Source organism: Ranitomeya variabilis, chromosome 8 (assembly GCF_051348905.1).
Source record: "Ranitomeya variabilis isolate aRanVar5 chromosome 8, aRanVar5.hap1, whole genome shotgun sequence".
Classification (NCBI taxonomy): Eukaryota; Metazoa; Chordata; class Amphibia; order Anura; family Dendrobatidae; genus Ranitomeya; species Ranitomeya variabilis.
Window position 1 is genome coordinate 79284494 of NC_135239.1, and position 21091 is coordinate 79305584.

Here is a 21091-nt window from a genome sequence, read left to right on the forward strand (position 1 = left end):
CCTCTAAAGCTTCCCCCCCCGGAAACATGGGATAAAGCCTTTTCAGTTCCAGGTCCAGCACACAGGAACCCACGGTGCTGTCGCCGCCCTTACATCTGTCAGCAGGTTTTTGCAATGTGATCTGAGAGCATCATAATAGAGGGTCAGCAGCCCTGATTCCAGTGATGTATTACTTATTGGGCTGCTTGTTGTTTCAATAAAGTCAGTAAGAAATTATCAGTAGAGGACTAGTTGTCCTGTATTATGTAGTCCCCCTGTTTACACAGAAAGCTGTCAATCAGTGATGGGGTAGATTATACAGAACACTGGTAGATCTGCAGCAGAGAAAACAGTGATTTTATTAAGATTACTGCATGTGATCCAGTGAGTGACACATCACTGGAATTAGAATCATCAGCTCCTTGTCACCAATGTGGGAATCTGTAATTGACTTCCCAATACCATGTGATATTTATAGTGCATTTTTATGCGGTAGGGGGCCCAGGCTTCAGCATCCTTCAGCACCCCTAGTCTGAAAATGTCTGCTATTCTGCAGACCAACATGTGCTGTTGCAATAAAAAAAAATGCAAGTTATAGGCAAATTATTTGGACGGCCTCTCAGTGGGCACTATCTGCATACAAATCGCTGCTGATAGGGTCATACTGACACATGGCCTGAATGTATAAGAACCTATGAAAACTGGGATAATCAATGGCTTTCTCACTTTTTGCAATCCGTAACATGTAAAGGTCTGAGTATACAAAAAAAAAAATACAATTAAAGCTAAATAAGAGTGAAATTCTCCAGCTTGTTTTTTTATGAAAACCTTTTTATGCTTTGTGGTATTTACATCATTAAGGCTTTTTTTCTATTTGGGGTATTTCCTTTTTAATTGTTTTTTGTTTCTTATAAATATGCAAATTGCCTCTTCAGAAAGCAAGAGGATTAAAACTCTAGTGCCATCTATTGGAAGTAGTAAAGGTACCTTCACACTAAGCGACGCTGCAGCGATATCGACAACGATGCCGATCGCTGCAGCGTCGCTGTTTCGTCGCTGTTTGGTCACTGGGGAGCTGTCACACAGACCGCTCTCCAGCGACCAACGATGCCGAAGTCCCCGGGTAACCAGGGTAAACATCGGGTTGGTAAGCTCAGGGCCGCGCTTAGTAACCCGATGTTTACCCTGGTTACCAGTGTAAATGTAAAAAAACAAACACTACATACTCACATTCACGTCCCCCGGCGTCCGCTTCCCTGCACTGTGTAAGCGCCGGCAGTAGCAGGGCACAGCGGTGACGTCACCGCTGTGCTTTGCTTTCCGGCCGGCACTGACACATTCAGTGCAGGAAGCTCTGAGCAGCAGCGCGGACGCCGGGGTATGTGACAGACATCAGAGGGTGAGTATGTACTGTTGGTTTTTTTTACATTTTACACTGGTAACCAGGGTAAACATCGGGTTACTAAGCGCGGCCCTGCGCTTAGTAACCCGATATTTACCCTGGTTACCATTGTAAAACATCGCTGGCATCGTTGCTTTTGCTGTCAAACACAACGATACACGCCGATCTGACAACCAAATAAAGTTCTGAACTTTCAGCAACGACCAGCGATATCACAGCAGGATCCTGATCGCTGCTGCGTGTCAAACACAACGATATCGCTATCCAGGACACTGCAACGTCACGGATCGCTATCGTTATCGCTGCAAAGTCGTTTAGTGTGAAGGTACCTTTAGAGTTCTAGTCCTCTTCCATTCTGAAGAGGCAATTTGCATATTTAATTTCCCAGAGGAACATTGCAAGGCTTAAAAGTCTCCTCACATTGGCATGCCAGGCCTAGCATGTAACTCTCCACAAGAAGAAACCTTACCCTTTGGCTTTCTGATTCAACTGACCATTAGATGTTATGTATTGTAAAAAGCGAGATACCAATTGGCCGACTCAGTTGTCACAGGTTTTTATAGATTCACGTCGTGTGTTGGTAGTTGACAGTATCAGCAGAAATTTGTATGGTTAATGGAGAGTTAAAGATATTTTCTAAAAATAAACAAAGAACTGGTGGTCTCTAGAATAATGTTTTCCTCATGCTTTAGCCCTCCGGGGTCTACGTGTGCAAGTTTCCCCCCTCATTTCAAATAAAAGGCAAATTACTTTTCAAGAAGTAAGGAAATGCTGGTTGCACATATTCCAGGACTTAACCTTATCTAAATGACCTAATTTAAAGGGGACTGACTAATGACTCATACCCTTTAAAATCATTTGGAAGGGTACTTTGTTTCTTGGCATATCCACTACTGCCTGGGATTATCATAACTTTATCCTGACAATGTTAATGAATTTTAATTTTAAAACATTTTAAAACACTTTTTTACGGTCCTAATAAAAAAAGTGTAATATAATGTAATCCAGAAGAACTCATTATTTTCAAATAAAATAAAGTGTAATATAATATATTCCAGAATTAATTATTTCATGACAAAAAAAGAATAAAATAAATGTAAACTGTGGTAGAAAAAAAAACAGGAAATATTTCAAGAGTGTGAAAAGTAGTTATGAGGCCCCATTACAAAGCTTAGAAAAATTTAATAAGTTATTCCTATCTTTTTTCAGGTGCTCCCTATCATCCCGACTTCCTGACTGATGGGGAGCAGGCAGTTTGTTGTGCCGATGGACTGAATTTTGAGCTCCTGATGCTGCTTCGCCTCTGGAGCATCAGAAACGAAGTGGGGCTTAGGGCTCATTCACACATACGATTTTTGAAAGTAGGAGAGAAACGGACAGATCAGAGTTGGATCAGCGTATGGTATGAGTGTCATCCGATTTTCTCATACATGTAGAATTTTTTTAAAAAAAATTCTCCACCTTCTCCATTCTGAGAGTCCGTGAAAATCGCAATGCACTTGAATGTCATCCGTGTGCAGTCCAATTTTTTCACGGACCTCTGACTTGCATTGTTGAATTTGATCTGATTCTTGGATCAAAATATACAATGTCTTCACGATTTTCTTCTGATCTCTCAGTCCGCAAGAGATCATTAACATGCCAATGTCCTCTAGACCATCACAGGTATGAGTGCTAGCCTTGAACATCATGGATAGCACTCGTACACAAAAATTGGACATTCGAATGAGCACTAAAGCTGGGGAGGATCACAGATTACAGACTCACAGTAAAAGAGTTTGTGAGTAGGGATGAGTGGACCCATGGAAGTTCAGGTTCTGGTACGGAACTTTAGGCCAAAGTTCTGCTTGGGTACCAGAACTGTACCTGAACTTGAACCTGAACCTTATTGAAACCAATGGGGAGCCAAAGTTTGGAGCTGGAAAATCTCTCTCTCATCTCGAAATGTAAAGAAGTCCATGTTCTGAGCTCAGCACCATACACTAGGTGTCCAGTACGAACCCCAAACTTTACAGTTCAGGTTCGCTCATCTCTACTTATGAGCCATGTGACCGGTCCTCTTGTCAATGAGCAGCAAATAAAAAGAAAAAATAAATACAAATCTGGGGAGAACGAGGCAAAATTTTAACAGAATTAAATTGCAAAGTTGTTTGTTTTGATGAACATTTTGTAAATGTACCCATCTTAGAAGATGTGAATAACCCTTTAATTTTCCTTTAAGGGGTATTCCCATCTCCAAGATCCTATCCCAATATGTAGTAGATGAAATAAAAATAATAATATTAGCAAAAACCTCCAATTAGAAATGTAGTATAGTTTTTCTGATTCACCCTGTCTCTTTCATCATGTGCAGCCATTGCAGGACCTTAGGTATCCATAGTTACGACCACTAGCAACTAGCTAACTGTCACTATATCATAGAGAATCAGGAAAACTATACTACATTTCTTATTTGGGTTACTTGCTAATATTATTACACCTACTGCACAATGGGATAGGATCCCGGAGATAGGAAGACCCCTTTATGTTAGTGGATATCACTAATGCCACCAATGCTCACATTTGCTCTCGATACTCAGTATACAGAGCCAAACAGGGTCGGACTGACCATCTAGCAATTCTGGCAAATGCCAGAAGGGCCTTTCTGGTTGCGGGCTGCCTTGTATGCTACGTTGTTAACAGAAACGATGTTCTCAAGATACCCATACTGTTAATAGTTGTGACGGAGCACAAAGTCGCTGACTCTGTCACTTACCCCAGCAGGCCATGGGTATCATTAGAAACATTGGTCTTGTAGAAAATCTTCCTTTCTTCCATCCAGGGTAATGCCTATATATGTAATTGTCTAAGGGGTACTTCTGTCTTTCTGTCGGCAACTTCCGTCACAGAAGTCCCGCGTCGCTGATTGGTCTCGCCAGCTGCCTGTCATGGCTGCCGCGACCAATCAGCGACGGCCACAGTCTGATTAGTCCCTCCCTACTCCCCTGCAGTCAGTGCCTGGTGCCCGCTCCATGCTCCCCTCTGGTCACTGCTCACACAGGGTTAATGCCAGCGGTAATGGACCGCGTTATGCCGCGGGTAACGCACTCCATTACCGCTGCTATTAACCCTGTGTGTCCCCAACTTTTTACTATTGATGCTGCGTGTGCAGCATCAATAGTAAAAAGATCTAATGTTAAAAATAATAAAAAAACAAAAAACCTGTTATTTTCACCTTCCGTCGTTCAACGATGTGCTCGTGCCTGCTGCCATCTTCCGTTCCCAGAGATGCATTGCGCAATTACCCAGAAGACTTAGCTGTCTCGCGAGACCGCTAAGTCATCTGGGTAATTTCGCAATGCATCCTGGGAACGGAAGATGGCGGCAGCCGTGCGCGCATCGCCAGAGCTTCGCTGGATCCCGGCAGGTGAGTATATAACTATTTTTTTAGTTTAATTATTTTTTTAACAGGGATATGGTGCCCACACTGCTAAAAACTACGTGGGCTGTGTTACATACTGCGTGGCTGCTATATACTACATGGGCAGTGTTATATACTGCGTGGCCTGTGCTATATACTACGTCGCCTGTGTGCCTGTGTTATATACTGCATGGCTGCTATATACTGCGTGGGCTGTGCTATTTACTACGTGCCCTGTGTTATAGACTGCGTGGCCTGTGTTATATACTATATCGCCTGTGTTATATACTAGGTCTAATTCAACAGTGTAGGAACTCAGTATGTGTTAACCCCTGAGCCCACAAGAAGAGAACCAAAAAATGAATAACCCTTAAAATATAATATTTATTTTTGACATTAAAATTTGAACAGGTATGGTACAATTACAAAAAACACCCAGGGGAGCAGGGACACACCTTAACATATGATATAACAAGATATGGTCCAATATCACTCAAAAGGAAATTCTAAAACATATAAAGATAGTTCCAAGCTCTGAGCCACTTTGTTTGACTATTATGTCCACCATTTAAGATGTTATATATTTACCTAGTGCCCTGATCCGACATACTAATATAAATAATACTTATGTAGGTACCAATGTTTAAGGTATGTATTACCTCGTAGCCGTGGACAGAGCAATAGATCCAATAAGGTGATGGGTCCAATATTAGATGCCTCCGGGTGATTCCGTGCTCCCCTGTCGCCCCGACGCGCGTTTCGCCCTTAGCTTCTTCCGGGGGCGTGCCCAAGGGATGGAGAGTGCGATCTTTTAAGTGAGTGGCCACCAATTAGCGTGCATTATATACTAGGTCGCCTGAGTTAGATACTGCGTGGCTGCTATATACTGCGTGGCCTCTGTTACATACTGCGTGGCCTGTGCTATATACTATGTCGCCTGTGTTAGATACTGCTTGGCTGCTATATACTGCGTGGGCTGTGTTATATACTGTTTGGGCTGTGTTATATACTGCGTGGCCACTGTTATATACTGCGTGGCCTGTATTAACGCATCGGGTATTCTACAATATGTATGTATGTATGTATATAGCAGCCACATAGTATATAGCACAGGCCACATAGTATTTGTCTGCTATATACTACATGGCTCCTATACACTACGTGGCCTGTGCTATATACTATGTGGCTGCTATATACATACATACATATTCTAGAATACCCGATGCGTTAGAATCGGGCCACCATCTAGTTAGTAATATATCCCATCTGTTTCTTGGGAACGGGGACAGCATGAGCCTGTAAGATTTCAAATGCCCGGACTGAATTTCAGCCCCAGTCCGTTCCTGGAGCCACAGCATGTGTAGGTGCTATGCAAAGCAAAAAAAAGTAGGAAACATAAAAAGCTTATTGCAATAATGCGACCACTAGATGGCAGAGTTGATCTTGCATATGTAAATTACCGTCGAGGAGTATGGCGGTAGTGTAGCACGGGCCGTACATCAGAGTTTTCAAGGCAACCAAACTAATGAAGCTGTTTTTAGAACAATAAAAGTTTGTGAATTCATTTCTTTGGACAGATTTTATGTGCTGCAGAAGGTTTGTGTTTAGTATCCCCTCGTTGCCTGTTATGTTTCCTCTATGTCTTGTAAGTGCTCATATGTGTCTTTTTAATAGAGGAAGTGAATGCAAGTGTCCAGAGTCAATAGACGTAAAATTAGGGCTGTCATTTATCACTGCTATAAAAGATGACATGCCAATATTTTTTGTAAGTTTTTCCCATTATTTTGTTTCCTTAGGGCGATATCCAGCAGCTACTGATTGTTGATGACCCCAAAGCTGCGTATGACTACTGTGAACATTACATGACGGACTGTGACACCCCAGCCCCCAATAGGCCACAAGCTCAGGATCCAAGTGTTGATGAGGTAAGAGTTGCCCCTCGCTTCGCCCTTGGATTTTGACATTGACATGCCGGCCATTTTATACCTAAAGTGACAAGTGCTACAGAAGATGAATGAATGGAAAGGCCTGAGTCTCAATGCTTCTGGTGATTATGGAAAACTGAACAGAAAGGAAACAGATTCTATGCATCATGCTGCAAATGAGGATTTGTATATTGAAGCAAAAATCTGATTAATTCCCATGAGCAACAGTATTTCTGTCTGTTAGTTCAACTAATCTAACACAATAAAAAAGGCTCCTTTACACTATGATCGTTCTATCACATGAGGAGCTTTTTCCAGGAACAGCTCTAGACTCATTCTGGTCTTGCAATTAAAACCTCATTTAAATAAATTGGTCTGAGCTGCAATACCTGATCTCACCTAATGACTAGTGTGGTGCTCTTTCTGGAAAAAGAATGTTATAATGTTTCTTCTAATGTTATATAACCTCTTTATTCATTTCAACTCTTTAACTTTATAATGAAAGGATAATTCAAATAATTTATTAATTTCTTTATTACCCTTAATTGCATATAATTATTTCTAGCATTATTTTGAATTAACCATATTTTCCATTACCTCCTGTTTCATTGTAGTTAAAGTGGTTTTTCAAGATCCATTTCAAAATGTAAAAATCTACAAAATGCTTGTACTATTGTTAAGATTGACAAGTAGTTCAGCTTTGATCAGGTGTATAGTCAGAAAATTGTTTTAAGCAGGAACACAGCGCTCACCATTGTTTGCTTACATCCTGGTAATGGGCGTTCCTTTATCTTCACAAATTACATTTTCCATTAGTCTTTTGCTTATCCTAGAAGGATCTGCAACTTTCTGTTGTTACCACCTGAAAAAAGAGACCATTTTAATAGACCATTAAAATGTAACTTCAACAGAGTAACGCAATGGAGGAAACATAATGCACATGATTATATCCAATTTCCTTAGTGTTAAAATATCAAAATTAGATATAAACCTCATCAGCTTGTTTATGCTGATGGTACACATTGCTTTTGAGGATATGCAATAATAAAGAGATGACTTACATCTTTATGCAGACTAATGTGGTGTGTGGTCCTGCTGCCCCGACGTACGTTTCACCCTTGCTGCATCAGGGAGCATATGATACGACCATGCATTACACCTATAAGATAGCTAGTTAAGTGCAGACACTCAGATGAGGTTTATATCTAATTTTGGTATTTTTACTATGTGCTATATAGCACTAAGGAAATCGGATATAATTATTTGTAGTATGTGGTCCTCCATTGCGTTACTCTGTTGAATTTACATGCATTTTAATTGAATATTAACAATTAAATTTAAGAATTTTTTATCTTTTTTTCAGGTGGTAATCATAGTTCAGGTGTGTCTTTAGCAATTATTCATTAAGTATTCATGCTCTATATGCTGGTAGGCATCATCTTTCTGTTGCTGTCTGAGATTGCGGCACCAATACAACCATTGTTTCCCTTGGTCACATACTTGCCTGCTGTTTGACAGTTCTGTCCTCCTTTGGAATTTTCCATTATCACATACTGCCCATCCATCTCTGTTACCGCCCATATATACTGTATATATACACGCGCACACACACATGTAGCAAAAGCACAGTCCTCAGATGCAGTTGCCAAAAAATCCAACAATTACACAACACAAACCTTTCATTCTGGGTGAAGCTCTGCAAAAGTTTTAGGCAAGTGTGGAAAAAAAAGCTCTGCAGAGGAAGAATGCTTTAAAAAGCAGCATTCATTTTTCTATGTACACTTTACTTAAAGTCAAGGATTTTATAGGTTTATAGTCAGGTGTGTGAGTGTTAGCATATTATACCAAACAGGTGACAATGATCATCATTTTCAAATGCAAGTTGGAACAGTCATTGACTGAAACAGAAACAGCTGTGAACAAGGCTTAAAACTAGGTGAGGAGCAGCCCAACTATACTACAAAGAAGAGGTCGTGGAGACTTTTATATCACAGGTCACACTTCATGGAAAGACTGGGCACAGCAACAAGACACAAGGTAGTTATACTGCATCAGCAAGGTCCCACCAAGGCAAAGATTTCAGACTGGGGTTTCAAGATATCCTGTTTAATCTCTTTGGAAGAAGCATAAATAAATGTGCAAATTTGAGGACCATAGTGGTTGGCCAACGAGATTTAAAGGGAATGTGTCAGCGGGTTTTTTCTATTTAATCTGAGATCAGCATGATGTAGGGGAAGAGAGCCTGATCCCTGTGATATGTCACTTGCTGAGCAGCTTATTGTAGTTCCAGTACAATTAGTGTTTTATCAGTAAATGATTATCACTAGCGGACAAGGTTTCGCGTGCAAACTGCCCAATCTAATCTGTGTAGCTCCGCCCAAACCAGTGATTGTCAGCTTGGTTAGGATGCACTGTGCACACAGGAAGCTTCCAATCAGGGGTAGGGTAGGGGTTATACAGGGATCAGCATTTTGAAGCCTGTTACATTTGCTGCAGGGAAAACAGGGATTTTATTGAATCTGTACCAAGCAGTCCATTAAGTATTACATTACTGGAATCGGGCTATTTGTTCCTACATCATGCAGTGCTCAGCTAACATAGTAAAAACCTGATGACAGATTCCCTCCGATTCAACAGATCAAATAGGCATCATGCTTACTTCCTCTCGAAAATGGAATATATCCAACAGTGCCATCAGTCCAAAACTGACAGCAACCAGTGGGACTCAGCTACACCCATCTATTGTTCGGAGAAGCCTGGACAGAAGTGGTCTTCATGGAAGAATTGCAGTCAAAAAGCCATGCCACTGTACCTTTGACATGGAACTAAAACCAAGCAACTCAGTTATTCTTGGAAAATATAGGAACTTGTTGCAGAAAAATGTCAGTGGGTTCTCTGGACTGATGAATCATAACGTGCAATATTTGGCTGTAACAGAAGGCAGATTGTTCTCAGAAAGGCTGGAGAGCAGTACAATAATGAGCGTCTTCAGGCAACAATGAAGCATGGTGGAGTTTCTTTGCAGAATGTCAACAAACCAAGATGGCCATATGGTCAGGATTAATGGTGTCTTTATGCTGAAATTCAGGCAGATATTTATTCATCATACAATACCATCAGGCAGGCATCTGATTGGCTCCATGTTTATTCTGCAGCAGGACAATGGCCCCAAACATACAGTCTATGTCATTAACAACTATTTTCAGCATAAAGAACAATGAGTCATGGAAGTGATGATATTGTCCCAACAGAGGTGTGATCTCAACATCATCAGGTCTGTCTGCGATTATATAAAGAGACAGAAGGGTCTGTACAAGCCAATATTCACAGAAGATCTGTGGTTAGTTCTCCAAGATGTTTGAAATAACCTCTCTGCTACGTCCCTTCTAAAACTGTCTGCAAGTGTACCTAGAAGAATTGATGCTATTTTGACGGCTAAGGATGACAACACCGAAAAATTATTTTAATGAGATTTTTTTTAGTTAATTTACTATATAATTTTGATTCTTGATAGTAATTTCAAAGCATGATTACATTGTAGCATTCTTTCCAAATATGCCTTAATCTTTTCACAGAACTCTAAGTATACATTTTAGACTTAAGTTCAGCTGAAACCGCAGATATTGCCAGGATCAGCCAACAGTCCAATGGTCAGGTTAGCCTACTAACTCTCATTGTATGTCTTTGGCTGAGAGAAGGACCAAGCCTGTAGTTGCCCTATAGCTAATTATTTTGTTCAATTCCAAGATATGTTCTTGCCTGAAGGGTTTTGAGGAGGACAGAGGAGTCTAACATCTGAGAGTCTGAGAGGACTCTCTCAGAGAACACAAAAAAGCTTAGGCATGCAGAATGTTCCTGTATATGGGTGGGGGTAGCGGGAAAGATAGTTGACGGCTGAATGATTGTGCAGCCTACACCTATCTAATGTGTATGGGGCCATAAGTTCTTACTAGCCTCTTTTTGAACTGTGATGGAAAAGTAGGGTGACCCTGGGTCCAGCTCTTAAAGCGTCTGTGTCTGGACTCTAGTCTTGCTTGTGGTGTGTCATAGAGTCAACTAGGATGGACTGAGCAGAAGGACGTACTCTGCTGCCGATGTCAAAATACAGCTATCTTATCAGCCCTTCTATGTACAGCCCCATCCTGCAGTACATCGCTCCTCTCAACCTGTCTATGTACATCCAATTTTGCAGTACACTACTCCTCTTAGCCACTCTATATACAGTCTCATTCTGCTGTACATCATAATTCGCAGGCCCTCTATTTACAGCCTCATCTTGCAGTGCATAACTCCCTCAGCCCCTCTATAAACAACCCCATACTACAGTAGATTACTTCTCTCAGTCCCTATATAGACCATATAATCCTGTAGCACATTGCTCCTCTCAGCCCCTCTATACACAGCACCCTGCATTACATCGCTTCCCTCTATATACAGCCTCCTCCAGCAGTACACTGCTCCTCACATTCCTCTCTACAGCTAACCTTCTGCAGTACATAGCTCGTCTAAACCCTACCACCTCTCGTGTCTCCCCTTTTCCTCATAGTTTGTAAGCTTGCGAGCAGGGCCCTCATTCCTCTTAGTATCTATTTTGAACTGTGATTTCTGTTATGCTGTAATGTCTATTGTCTGTACAAGTCCCCTCTATAATTTGTAAAGCGCTGCAGAATATGTTGGCGCTATATAAATAAAATTATTATTATTATTATTCTATACTCAGCCTCCTATAGCACATTGCTCCTCTCTGCCCATTTATACACAGCAAATCTATAGCATTACATCACTCTAGAGCCCTATCTATATACAACCGCTTTCAGTACTTTGCTCCTCAGCCCCTCTGTATACAGCCTCATCTTGTAGCTCTCCTCCCAGCCCCTCTATATATAGCTCCTTCAAGTAGTACATTGATCCTCTAAATCTTCTACATATGGTACCATCCTGCAGTATATCAGTCTTCTCATCCCCACTATATGTTACTCTCTTGCAGTACATCACTTTTCTCAGCATCCTATCTATACAGTGCTCTTCTGCAGGACATTGCTCCTTTCAGCCCATCAATATACAGCCTCCTGCAGTACATTGCTTCCCTCTGCCGTTCTACATACAGCCCCCTCAAGCAGCATCCCTTTCTATATACAGCCTCCTGTAGTACAAGGCTCCTCTCAACCCAAGTTTCTGCAGCTCAATGCTCCCAGTCATCAGCCCTGTAGTGCAGCGGTAGCACTGTACACAGTGAAGAGGCAGTGACCCACAAAGTTCCAACACAAAATCTCTCTTTAATGTGTTAATTCACACATAAAAGTCCATTTCTCACAAGTGCCTAGCATGCATGTTTAGTTCACATAAACATAGCACTATATAGGACACAGCATCTTTCAAGTCACAGTCCCTAAACACGCAGGACTTCCATGTGTCCAATTTCCATGGGGCGACTGCACGCCGTAACAAGGTCTCTTATACACAGCTTTACTTCAATAGTTTTGCAGATCACTCATACGCCAGTCTTCCTCTGACCAGTTACCGCAGGTGACTGCACCACTGTGTCAATGTCCTTTTACTCACACAGCCATACACCATGTTATCCTCCGGATCACAGCCAGGCGCCATATTCACCTGTTTGCAATCGTTACACATGCCAGTCCTTTTTCTGGCACAGGACATCCACCTCCATGCACAGGACATCCACATCCGAGACCAGTTACCATGGATGACTTGCATAGCTGTGTACACTGCAGGTGTCAGGCTATTCAGCTACCCGGCTGCTGGCTCTGCTGGCCTGTGCTGCTTGACACACACAGCCAGCGCTCTGCAGGCCTTTACCCTACATCTGTCTTGGACAATAGCATGTCCAAGACTACACTAATTTTTATAATCAGTCTGCATTGCAGTCACAGCTATGCTCGTGACTGCCATGCACTCCTATGGACTTTATACGCATCCATGCACCACTTAGGGAGAACACACAGTGACCCCTACCTATGGCATTTGTCACTGCTTCACCATTGCAATCACAGCTACACCTGCGATTGCAATACCCCCTCATGACCTTACTACGCCTACGTGCGCATCCTGGAGAGCACAAATAGTGACCCTACCTGTGACATGGCTCACTGCCTCACAGCCCCTTTATGCAGCACATTAGTCCTCTTAGCCCCTCTATATACAGCCTCCTACAGCAGCACATTGCTCTCCTCAACTTCTCTATACACAGCCTCCAGCAGCAAATCACACCCCAGCTTTCTTAGTACACAACCCCATTTTGCAGTATATCACTCCTTGCAGCCCCCTCCTTCAGCACATCACTCCTCAGCCCTCTTTATTTATGGCCTCCTGCAGTACATCTCTCTTGAATACACAGCTTCATAAAAAGCATATCACCTTCTGTCAGAGTTAAGAGCGCAACGCTTTCCTGCTGTACACAGGACACTTGATAGACATAACTAATCAATTCTGATTCCAATAAGAAAATCTACCAAACTCCCATAACTTTTTCTAGTTCTTGAGAACCGGTTATAATTGTAAACAACCAATGAGTCCAGTACTTATTAGTTGATTATAGGCTCTAGACCAGGAATATAGTGATTTTTCCCTATGGTATTTCATTTGATGGTTTTCCACTGGACAGTGATTATTTCCTGTTTTACTTAGTAAATCCGGTGGAGAGGTGGGAGAAAAAGTAAGGCAATAGGAATCCAACGGCTTGATCTGCCGGGGCCATGTTGTCTTTGTGTCTTCTCTTTGCCTTCCAAATTAGAACCATGTGTTTTTGCCATGGGAGAGATCTCTCTGGAGGCCCCGGCTTCTGAAATGTACAATCCATTGATACAAACATCCCTCAGAGCTACTGTGTAACATGATAACGCTGCTTCTTGTGGAAAATAGGAGCGCTGAGATCATCGTGGAAATATTCTGAGGCATTCAGGGAAAATATATATTCAAAAGAAATTCACCTCTAATGCGTTTTCCAGACAATGTCTCTATACTACTATAATTTGTGGTTTCAAATGGTTTTAACCCGTTCATTGCTTTCCGAGGGTCTCGCTCTGACTCTAAAAACCCAGGATAGAGTGTAGTCCGATCATTGGACAGTTTTAGGTAGCCACCAATTTGACCCACATGTGTTAAGACTTTTTGTGTTTAATGTATTAGGAAATGCCCATAGACTCGCGAGAAAATACTATTTGGCATTTTAGATGCTCTACAACACTTCTAAAGAGCTGAGTTGTGTGATTATCATGCTCTCTTTACCCATGGTTTATGTAGTCAAGTATTTGCAGCACTTTTAATTAATTTACTGGTTGCTATCAGTCTGTGTCTTTTCATAGGAACCATAAGATTTAATATTAAAATAGGTTGGGCCAATTCCAGACTATACAGGAAGGGAGTAGAGAAAAGAAACCTAAATATAAAGAGCCCAATTTGTACCTTTTTTTTGACTAGTTTCTGGTGCTTTTTGCCTGTTTTCAATTATGCCTAATTTTTCTTTGAACATTTTAATGTTAACTTTTTTTTTAAGTCTATTTTGTATTTACCGTATTTTTTGGATTATAAGAAGCACCTTTTTCCACCCAAATTTGTGGGGAAAATGGGGGTGCGTCTTATAATGCAGATATACCTTACCAGCCGCGGTGATGCAGGGTCCCGGGGTCGCTGCTGGAGGAGGCAAGAGTGGAGCGTTGCTGCAGGCCGCAGGCTGGGATGAGGGGGTGTTCGGATGTGTTGCAGATATTTGTATGTAACCCCTACTCATGTACAGCACCATGGAATCAATGGTACTATATAAGTAAATAATAATAATAATGATAATAATGTACACCGCTGCGAGTGTTCGGTGGTGCGGGGGCTCTGCCGACATTTTGTGAAAGCCCAGAGCCCCTGCACTTACATGGTTTACTATGCGGTGTACTCCGGGAAAATGGCTGCCGGGAAAGGCGCATGCACAGCTGGAGATCTCAGCACCAAGATCTCGGGAGATGAGATCTCAGCGCTGCCTCCGGCAGGGATTTTTCCAGAGTACACCACATAGTAAACCATGTAAGTACAGGGGCTCTGGGCTTTCACAAAATGTCGGCCGAGCCCCCACACCACCAAACACGCATATAGGCGCATATCCGAACACCCCCTCATCCCAGCCTGCAGCACCGCTCCACTCCTGCCTCCTCCAGCATCGACCCTGGGACCCCGCTCCACCGCGGTCACCACCCCCGGTAAGCAATAAGACGCATGGATTATAAGAAGCACCACCATTTTATAAAAAAAAAAGTTTTTTTCATAATTTTTTTCTCAAAATTTGGGGTGCATCTTATCATCTGGTGCATCTTATAATCCGCAAAGTACAGTATATATTTTTTTAAGTTCCCCATTGTGAACAGAGTCTTCACCTGATTCATTGCTTGTGAAAAATTGCAAAGTTTGTTGTGAATGCATTACTTACGCCCCTTCACACACTCACCTGGAGTGATTTTTTACATAAAATAAAATCAAAATCTGGGCCAAAGGACCTTTTAAAAAAATTCCCGAAGAATTCAACTATAAACATAGCAAAAATGCAATGGTATTTAGCATCCAAGGATACAGAAGCCAATGCACAACGAGAATGCAGCAGACCCCATTAATAAAGGTGCAGGCAGCACAAGTGCAAAATACTGATGAAACAAGCACTCACAACCTACAGTTCATAGAGGAGGTGATTGCCCAGTATTAGAAATACCCATAGATGAAGCTTTGAATAGCGCACAAGTCTCACCCATGTAAAGCAGAGTGCCCAGCTAACAGCCTATTACAAGCCCATAATATTAGATTAGTCAGACTGCCTGACACTCTAGAAGTGTATCAGTGATTTTAAGCATGCCAATACATTTCTGCGCAAATTTTGTGACATTTTTGCAAAACATGAAATTCTTTGCGCTAAGTATTTAAAAAACAGGTTAAAGACAAAAATAAAAACAATTTTTAACTACACACATTCATTTATTTATTCATTTTAACTACGCACAACATTCATGAACCAAGTGTGCCGTTTTTAAGAATTTGATTCAATAAAAGTCAATGAATACAACAATGTAAAAAAAAAAAAGATCAGAAATGATGAATCAGGCCCCAAATGTTCCAAAAAATATCAATATCAGATGGATTTATAGGAATAGATCACATCTGGGTAGTGGAAGCTATTACCAACAAAGTCACAATATAACTATACGGCAGCTACGTCACGGCTACGGCTACAGTCCCTACTGATGGAACATGCGAAATAAACATAAAAGGCCACATTCCAAAATGTTCTGGAATCTTTCACCTACATCCCGACATCTGGATATGGCATATTAGTTTGGGTAGGTCCTTATAAGCAGACATTCGTAGACTGTGGTGAATATGTCACCGACACATGAGAAGTCCTGGGGCCACCTGTGAAAATGTTTTATGTGTCAGATCATTCCAGCGTTAGTCAAAGGACATAACGCTCAGATATTTCTTGCCCAGAGTAAAGTGGTTCCAATCTAAATGTACAGTGAAGGGAACAGATATTTTAATAGGAGTTAGTCTTCAAAAACTTGGAGAAGTTCCGGAAATTTGACCCAGTTGGCCGCTCAACTGAACATGTCAGTGTGCAACTAAAACTGACCATTTTCCAAACAGTATTTGTCGAAAATGTCATCATGGTGAAAGAAATTATAAAGTTTACCTTCATGCACATATTTTTTCCCAATTTTAGTTATGATAGAAATCAGACGGTCAATTATTTCTAGTCTTCTGATTATATTTGTCATTTTTTGGGGAAATAATTTAATGGTAATTGATAACAGTAGTGTACCATTTCTTTTTAAGTCTATTATGTAATAGTCTTTCATTTCATGTTAAAAGGAATCTGTCAGCAGGCATTTTCTATGGAATCCGAGAGTAGAATGATGTAGGGCAGTGTTCCCTAACTCCAGTCTTCAAAGGCCGCCAACAAATCATGTTTTCAGATTCTCCTTAGTATTGCACAGTCAATAATTCCATCACTCATGCCATACTAAGGAAATTCTGAAAACATGATCTGTTGGTGGCTCTTGTTGGTGGTTGGAGTTGGGGGAAACTGATATAGGAACAGAGAGCCGGATTCCAGTGATGTGTCACTTACTGGGCTGCTTGGTTCAGTTTTGATAAAATCCATTTTATCTTCTCTAGATGTATCAGTTCTATCAATGCTCAGCTGTGTATAACCCCGCCCACACCTCTGATTGGCAGCTTCCTGTGTACAATGTCAGCAAGCTGCCAATCAATGGTGGGGGTGGGGTTACAAAGAATAGCCGGACTACCTGGCACATGATGCCTAGTCCTGCAGCAATAATCACTTGCTGATAAAACATTGATTTTATTGAAACTTCCGCAAGCTGTTGAACAAGTGACGCATCCCAGGAATCAGGCTCTCTGTGCCTTCATTATGCTACTCTCAGAGTAAATAGCAAACATTTTCTTTGATAGATTTCCTTTAAAGCTGCATTCAGCATAACAGCTAAATATACACACACAGTGCTGTCCCCTTCCTTTGTGTATATTTTCATCATTGTATCCTATGGAGCTTATTTGCTTATAAGTAATCATAACTCTACAATTAATCATGGAAAACAATTAGCGGTTTGTGGCAGTATAAGCATTGATTAAAAACACCATCAATGTGCGACTGATGAAGGATCTGGTGCATGGCACCTAAAACGAAGGAGTTGTTCCCCTCTTTCACTTTCTGAGACCAGCACTACTCAAGTGTATGGGGCTACGTTACAATTCCTATATGTTACCAATCTCTGAATTGCAGCTAAAAATGTATAAGGGCATCCTGGTCCCCTTTCTCTAGGATCCCTCAGAGATTAAGCCTCCTCATCAAACACTGATCATATATCTAATCAATGTGCCATTAAAGCTTTCTGTGTCAAAAAAACCTTTAATCTGCCTATGACAATGCAAAAAAATCTTAAAGTGGAATTAAATCTAATTAATTTTTTTAGATATTTTGGAGTTGATCATTACATTTATGGAATTTGAAATTCAATTGTATCTTAAACTACGATAAATAGTGACATGGCCAATGAAAGGGAACCCGTCACCTGATTCCTGCTACATGAGAAATGTGTCAAACACTTCCAGCAGCGCTGGGAAAAGCTGCTGGAGACTGAGCCGGATTAGTCTTGGCTCCGGCTAGGGTCGCTGACTGGATCTTTAAAATATATTTTCGTTAATGCAATAGTGCAGTCAAGCTCTGATTCTTGATGCTTATGTTTTGGGCATCATGAATCAGGTGACAGGTTCCCTTTAACAAATACATTAGGTACAAACCTGATGTAAGTCAGTAAAAAGATTTGTAATCTCTCCATGTGAAACTATGATATCAGTTGTTTAGTTCCACTTTAAATGGATATTCATATTGAATCTGTCAGCAAGTTTTTGCCATTTAATCTGAGTCCAGCATGATGTAGGGGCTGAGACCCCGATTTCAGCAATGTGTCACTTGTTGTGCTTCTTGTTGTTTCAATAAAATCAGTGTTTTATCAGCAGGAGGTTATCACTGCAGGACTAGTTGTCTTGTGCCATGTAGTCCCCTTGCTCAGTGTAACCCCATCCCCACCACTAATTAACATATTTTATCAATGTACATTGTACATTGATGGTCTCCCGAGGAAGCCCACGCGAACGCGCGTAGGGGCTGTGAGTCCGGAGTCACACTGGGATCCACATGGGTAAGGATCAGTCCTGAGCTAACCACCACACCTTTGGCCTTTTAAAGGCATATTTACACATTTATTCAGTTTGGGTCTACTCCTCAGGAACATGACTCTCCCGATCCTATCACTATAATGTTTTATGTTGTCTCACAGACTCGCTATACTTGAGTCCTTTACAAATCAGGATCTCTATATCATGCTGCTCTCAGATTGGGAAACAAAAACCTGCTGACAGATTTCCCTTTAAAGCTGAAAAACCTCTGAGTTTATGGGTTTCCTGTGACATTTGCTTACAAGGACTCCATTGCTTAGTGAAGCCATATTATGTATTACAATGTTCCATATTCTGCATTGTAAGTCAATGCCGAATGGGAAAGGGCATTGTACATATAATAGCTGTAACCATGCTGGTAATCTGCTAACTAACAAAGCCTGGCCTAACAGATCTTCCTTTTGCAATATAGTATGCACCTGAAGAACTAATCGAATATGACTATGAGTATGGGGGAGCAGATTACAAGGAGCCTGACTTTGTTACAGAGACACCCATAATTGCTGAAGATTATGTAGTTCAGACTGAGGTATAGTACATATGTGTTGTGTGCACTGCGTCATGTCACTACTATCCTCTCATCACCTGCTCCAGTGTCATCTCAGTCCCTTTTCTCCAGCTGACCTTTGGCCTCCTTGCTCTGGAAGTTGGGTGAAGTTAATGGCAGGTTCATTTTAGACACCCTCATTTGGGTAAATCCTTGTTACAGAAATCTAATATACATGTATTGATATATTTGTGTTGTAAACTTACAGTTTTGGTGGCTTATTTTCTGATTTGATCAATTGTAATTAATAAACCAGTCTTTGTAAGCAGTAATGATGGTTTCTGAAAGCAGTCCATAGGATATTGTGTTACGTCACCGGTGGACAACCAGTTGACCATTCTGTTTGTTATCTTCATGAAAGCATTAAATTAGAAAATAAGCCACCAGTACCGGTACACAACCTGCCCTTCAAACTCTTCCTTACTTCCCGTTCTTCATTCTTTCATTCATTGTCTCCATCCGGTCTTTCACCACATTTTTGCAGAAGAAGAAAGCCAGTTCCAAAACGAAGAAGAAGCCAGTTCCCCCTAAATCAAAGGGAAAACCCCAAAAGGTCACGCCCAAAAACTCATTTGCAGCTAAGAAGAAGAAGGGCAAGACCGTTTACCAGGCATCAGCAAGAAAAAGAATAGGGGTAAAGGTAGCAAAGATATCAAGATCTTCAATAGCATCAGCCCCGAAGATCTGTGATCATGAGATATAAAATGCCCTAACCTCACTAGAAGTGGACAGAACCTCTGGCTAATACCATAACCTATACCTATACTTCTACTTTTTGAACTGCTATCCTACAAGATATCAACATTACATTAACAGATTCTTGCATTTTTCTCTCAGGCTAATGTGGTTGATTACATACCAGAACAATATGGAGAAGTAGAATATGGATTCCAGACCGATACTCCTTCTCATACAACTGGAGCCAATGAGGTAACAAAAGAAATTATGAACATAGGGGGAAAGTACTTTTTCTACATGTCTGTAACATGGATTGGTAATTTACAACGAATTAAATCCAGCGAATCAGGCCAATTTCAGATTCCCTTTAACAGAAAAATTCAATTTGCATACAAGTTTTTCAATGCAAATTGAAAGTCTCTTTTTATGTGACCCCCCCGGAACATAATGAACATAGTATGTAAAAAAATGAATATTTACCTGATCACTCGCTTGTCCTCCCACCCTTCCAACCCATTGTCTGGTCCTGACTCCTTTCCTTCTGCCTTGCACTATTGTGTGCATCCTTTTCGAGCTGCTTCACTCCATACCATGGTTTCTGGCACTAGGTAGACCTTTGACGTCACTGTAGGCCATACCATCGCGGCTCATGCCATGGTTTCTTAATATAACAACGTGCGTTACGAGAGGCCTAGTCAGCACCTTGGAGAGCGCAAGTCGGGACATCACCACATGTGCCACAACAACAAGATGCGCGTTGACATTATAGGCCTATTTGGCCCCGGAAACAGTGTAAAGTGAAGCAGTCCAAAAAGGATGAGTCCGACAGACGGAGAGATGCGATAGACGAAGTTCCAGGGACAGCAGGTGAGTGCTGAAGCGATATATAATTTTTTTAAACTTTTGCTGACCCTCTATGGTTCTGCATAGTGACTTTCAACATTCTACCATTTTGCTGAATTTGCGCAGAACAAATTGCAAAAAATTAATTTTATTGTAGCATGCAAATTTTCATGAACTTCAAGACAAATTCAACTCTACTCAATTATATTTACACTTCTCTAGTATTATATTATGTCCAATTATCATTTTGTAAATGTTACTATTGTTGTACTATGAAGAAAAATCTGACAATATTCTGCACTGCAGAAGAATAAAAGAATGGTCAGCGGAGCGCTAGGAACTACAAGACACGGGTATGCTTGATGAGTCCATAATGCGTTTCGACGGTAACCCCATCTTCATCAGGTGGGGATTCTCCACTTGATGAAGACGGGGTTACCGTCGAAACGCGTTGTGGACTAATCTAATCAAACATACCCATGTCCTTTAGTACCTAGTGTTCCGCTGACCGTTCTTTTACTTTAGTACTGTACTCATCCTCCGTTGGAGGTAGATGGCTGGAGCTG

The 21091-nt window shown here is 41.2% G+C and overlaps 1 protein-coding gene across 1 annotated transcript in view; it reads left to right on the forward strand.

The window, feature by feature from the left end:
• COL11A1 (collagen type XI alpha 1 chain) overlaps positions 1-21091 on the forward strand; it is a 278226-nt gene that overhangs the window by 100616 nt on the left and 156519 nt on the right. Inside the window, exons 5-7 of the mRNA XM_077277390.1 lie at positions 6578-6706; positions 18870-18986; positions 19842-19934. Coding sequence (XP_077133505.1) covers positions 6578-6706; positions 18870-18986; positions 19842-19934 — 339 coding nt within the window. The remainder of the gene's footprint in view (positions 1-6577; positions 6707-18869; positions 18987-19841; positions 19935-21091) is intronic.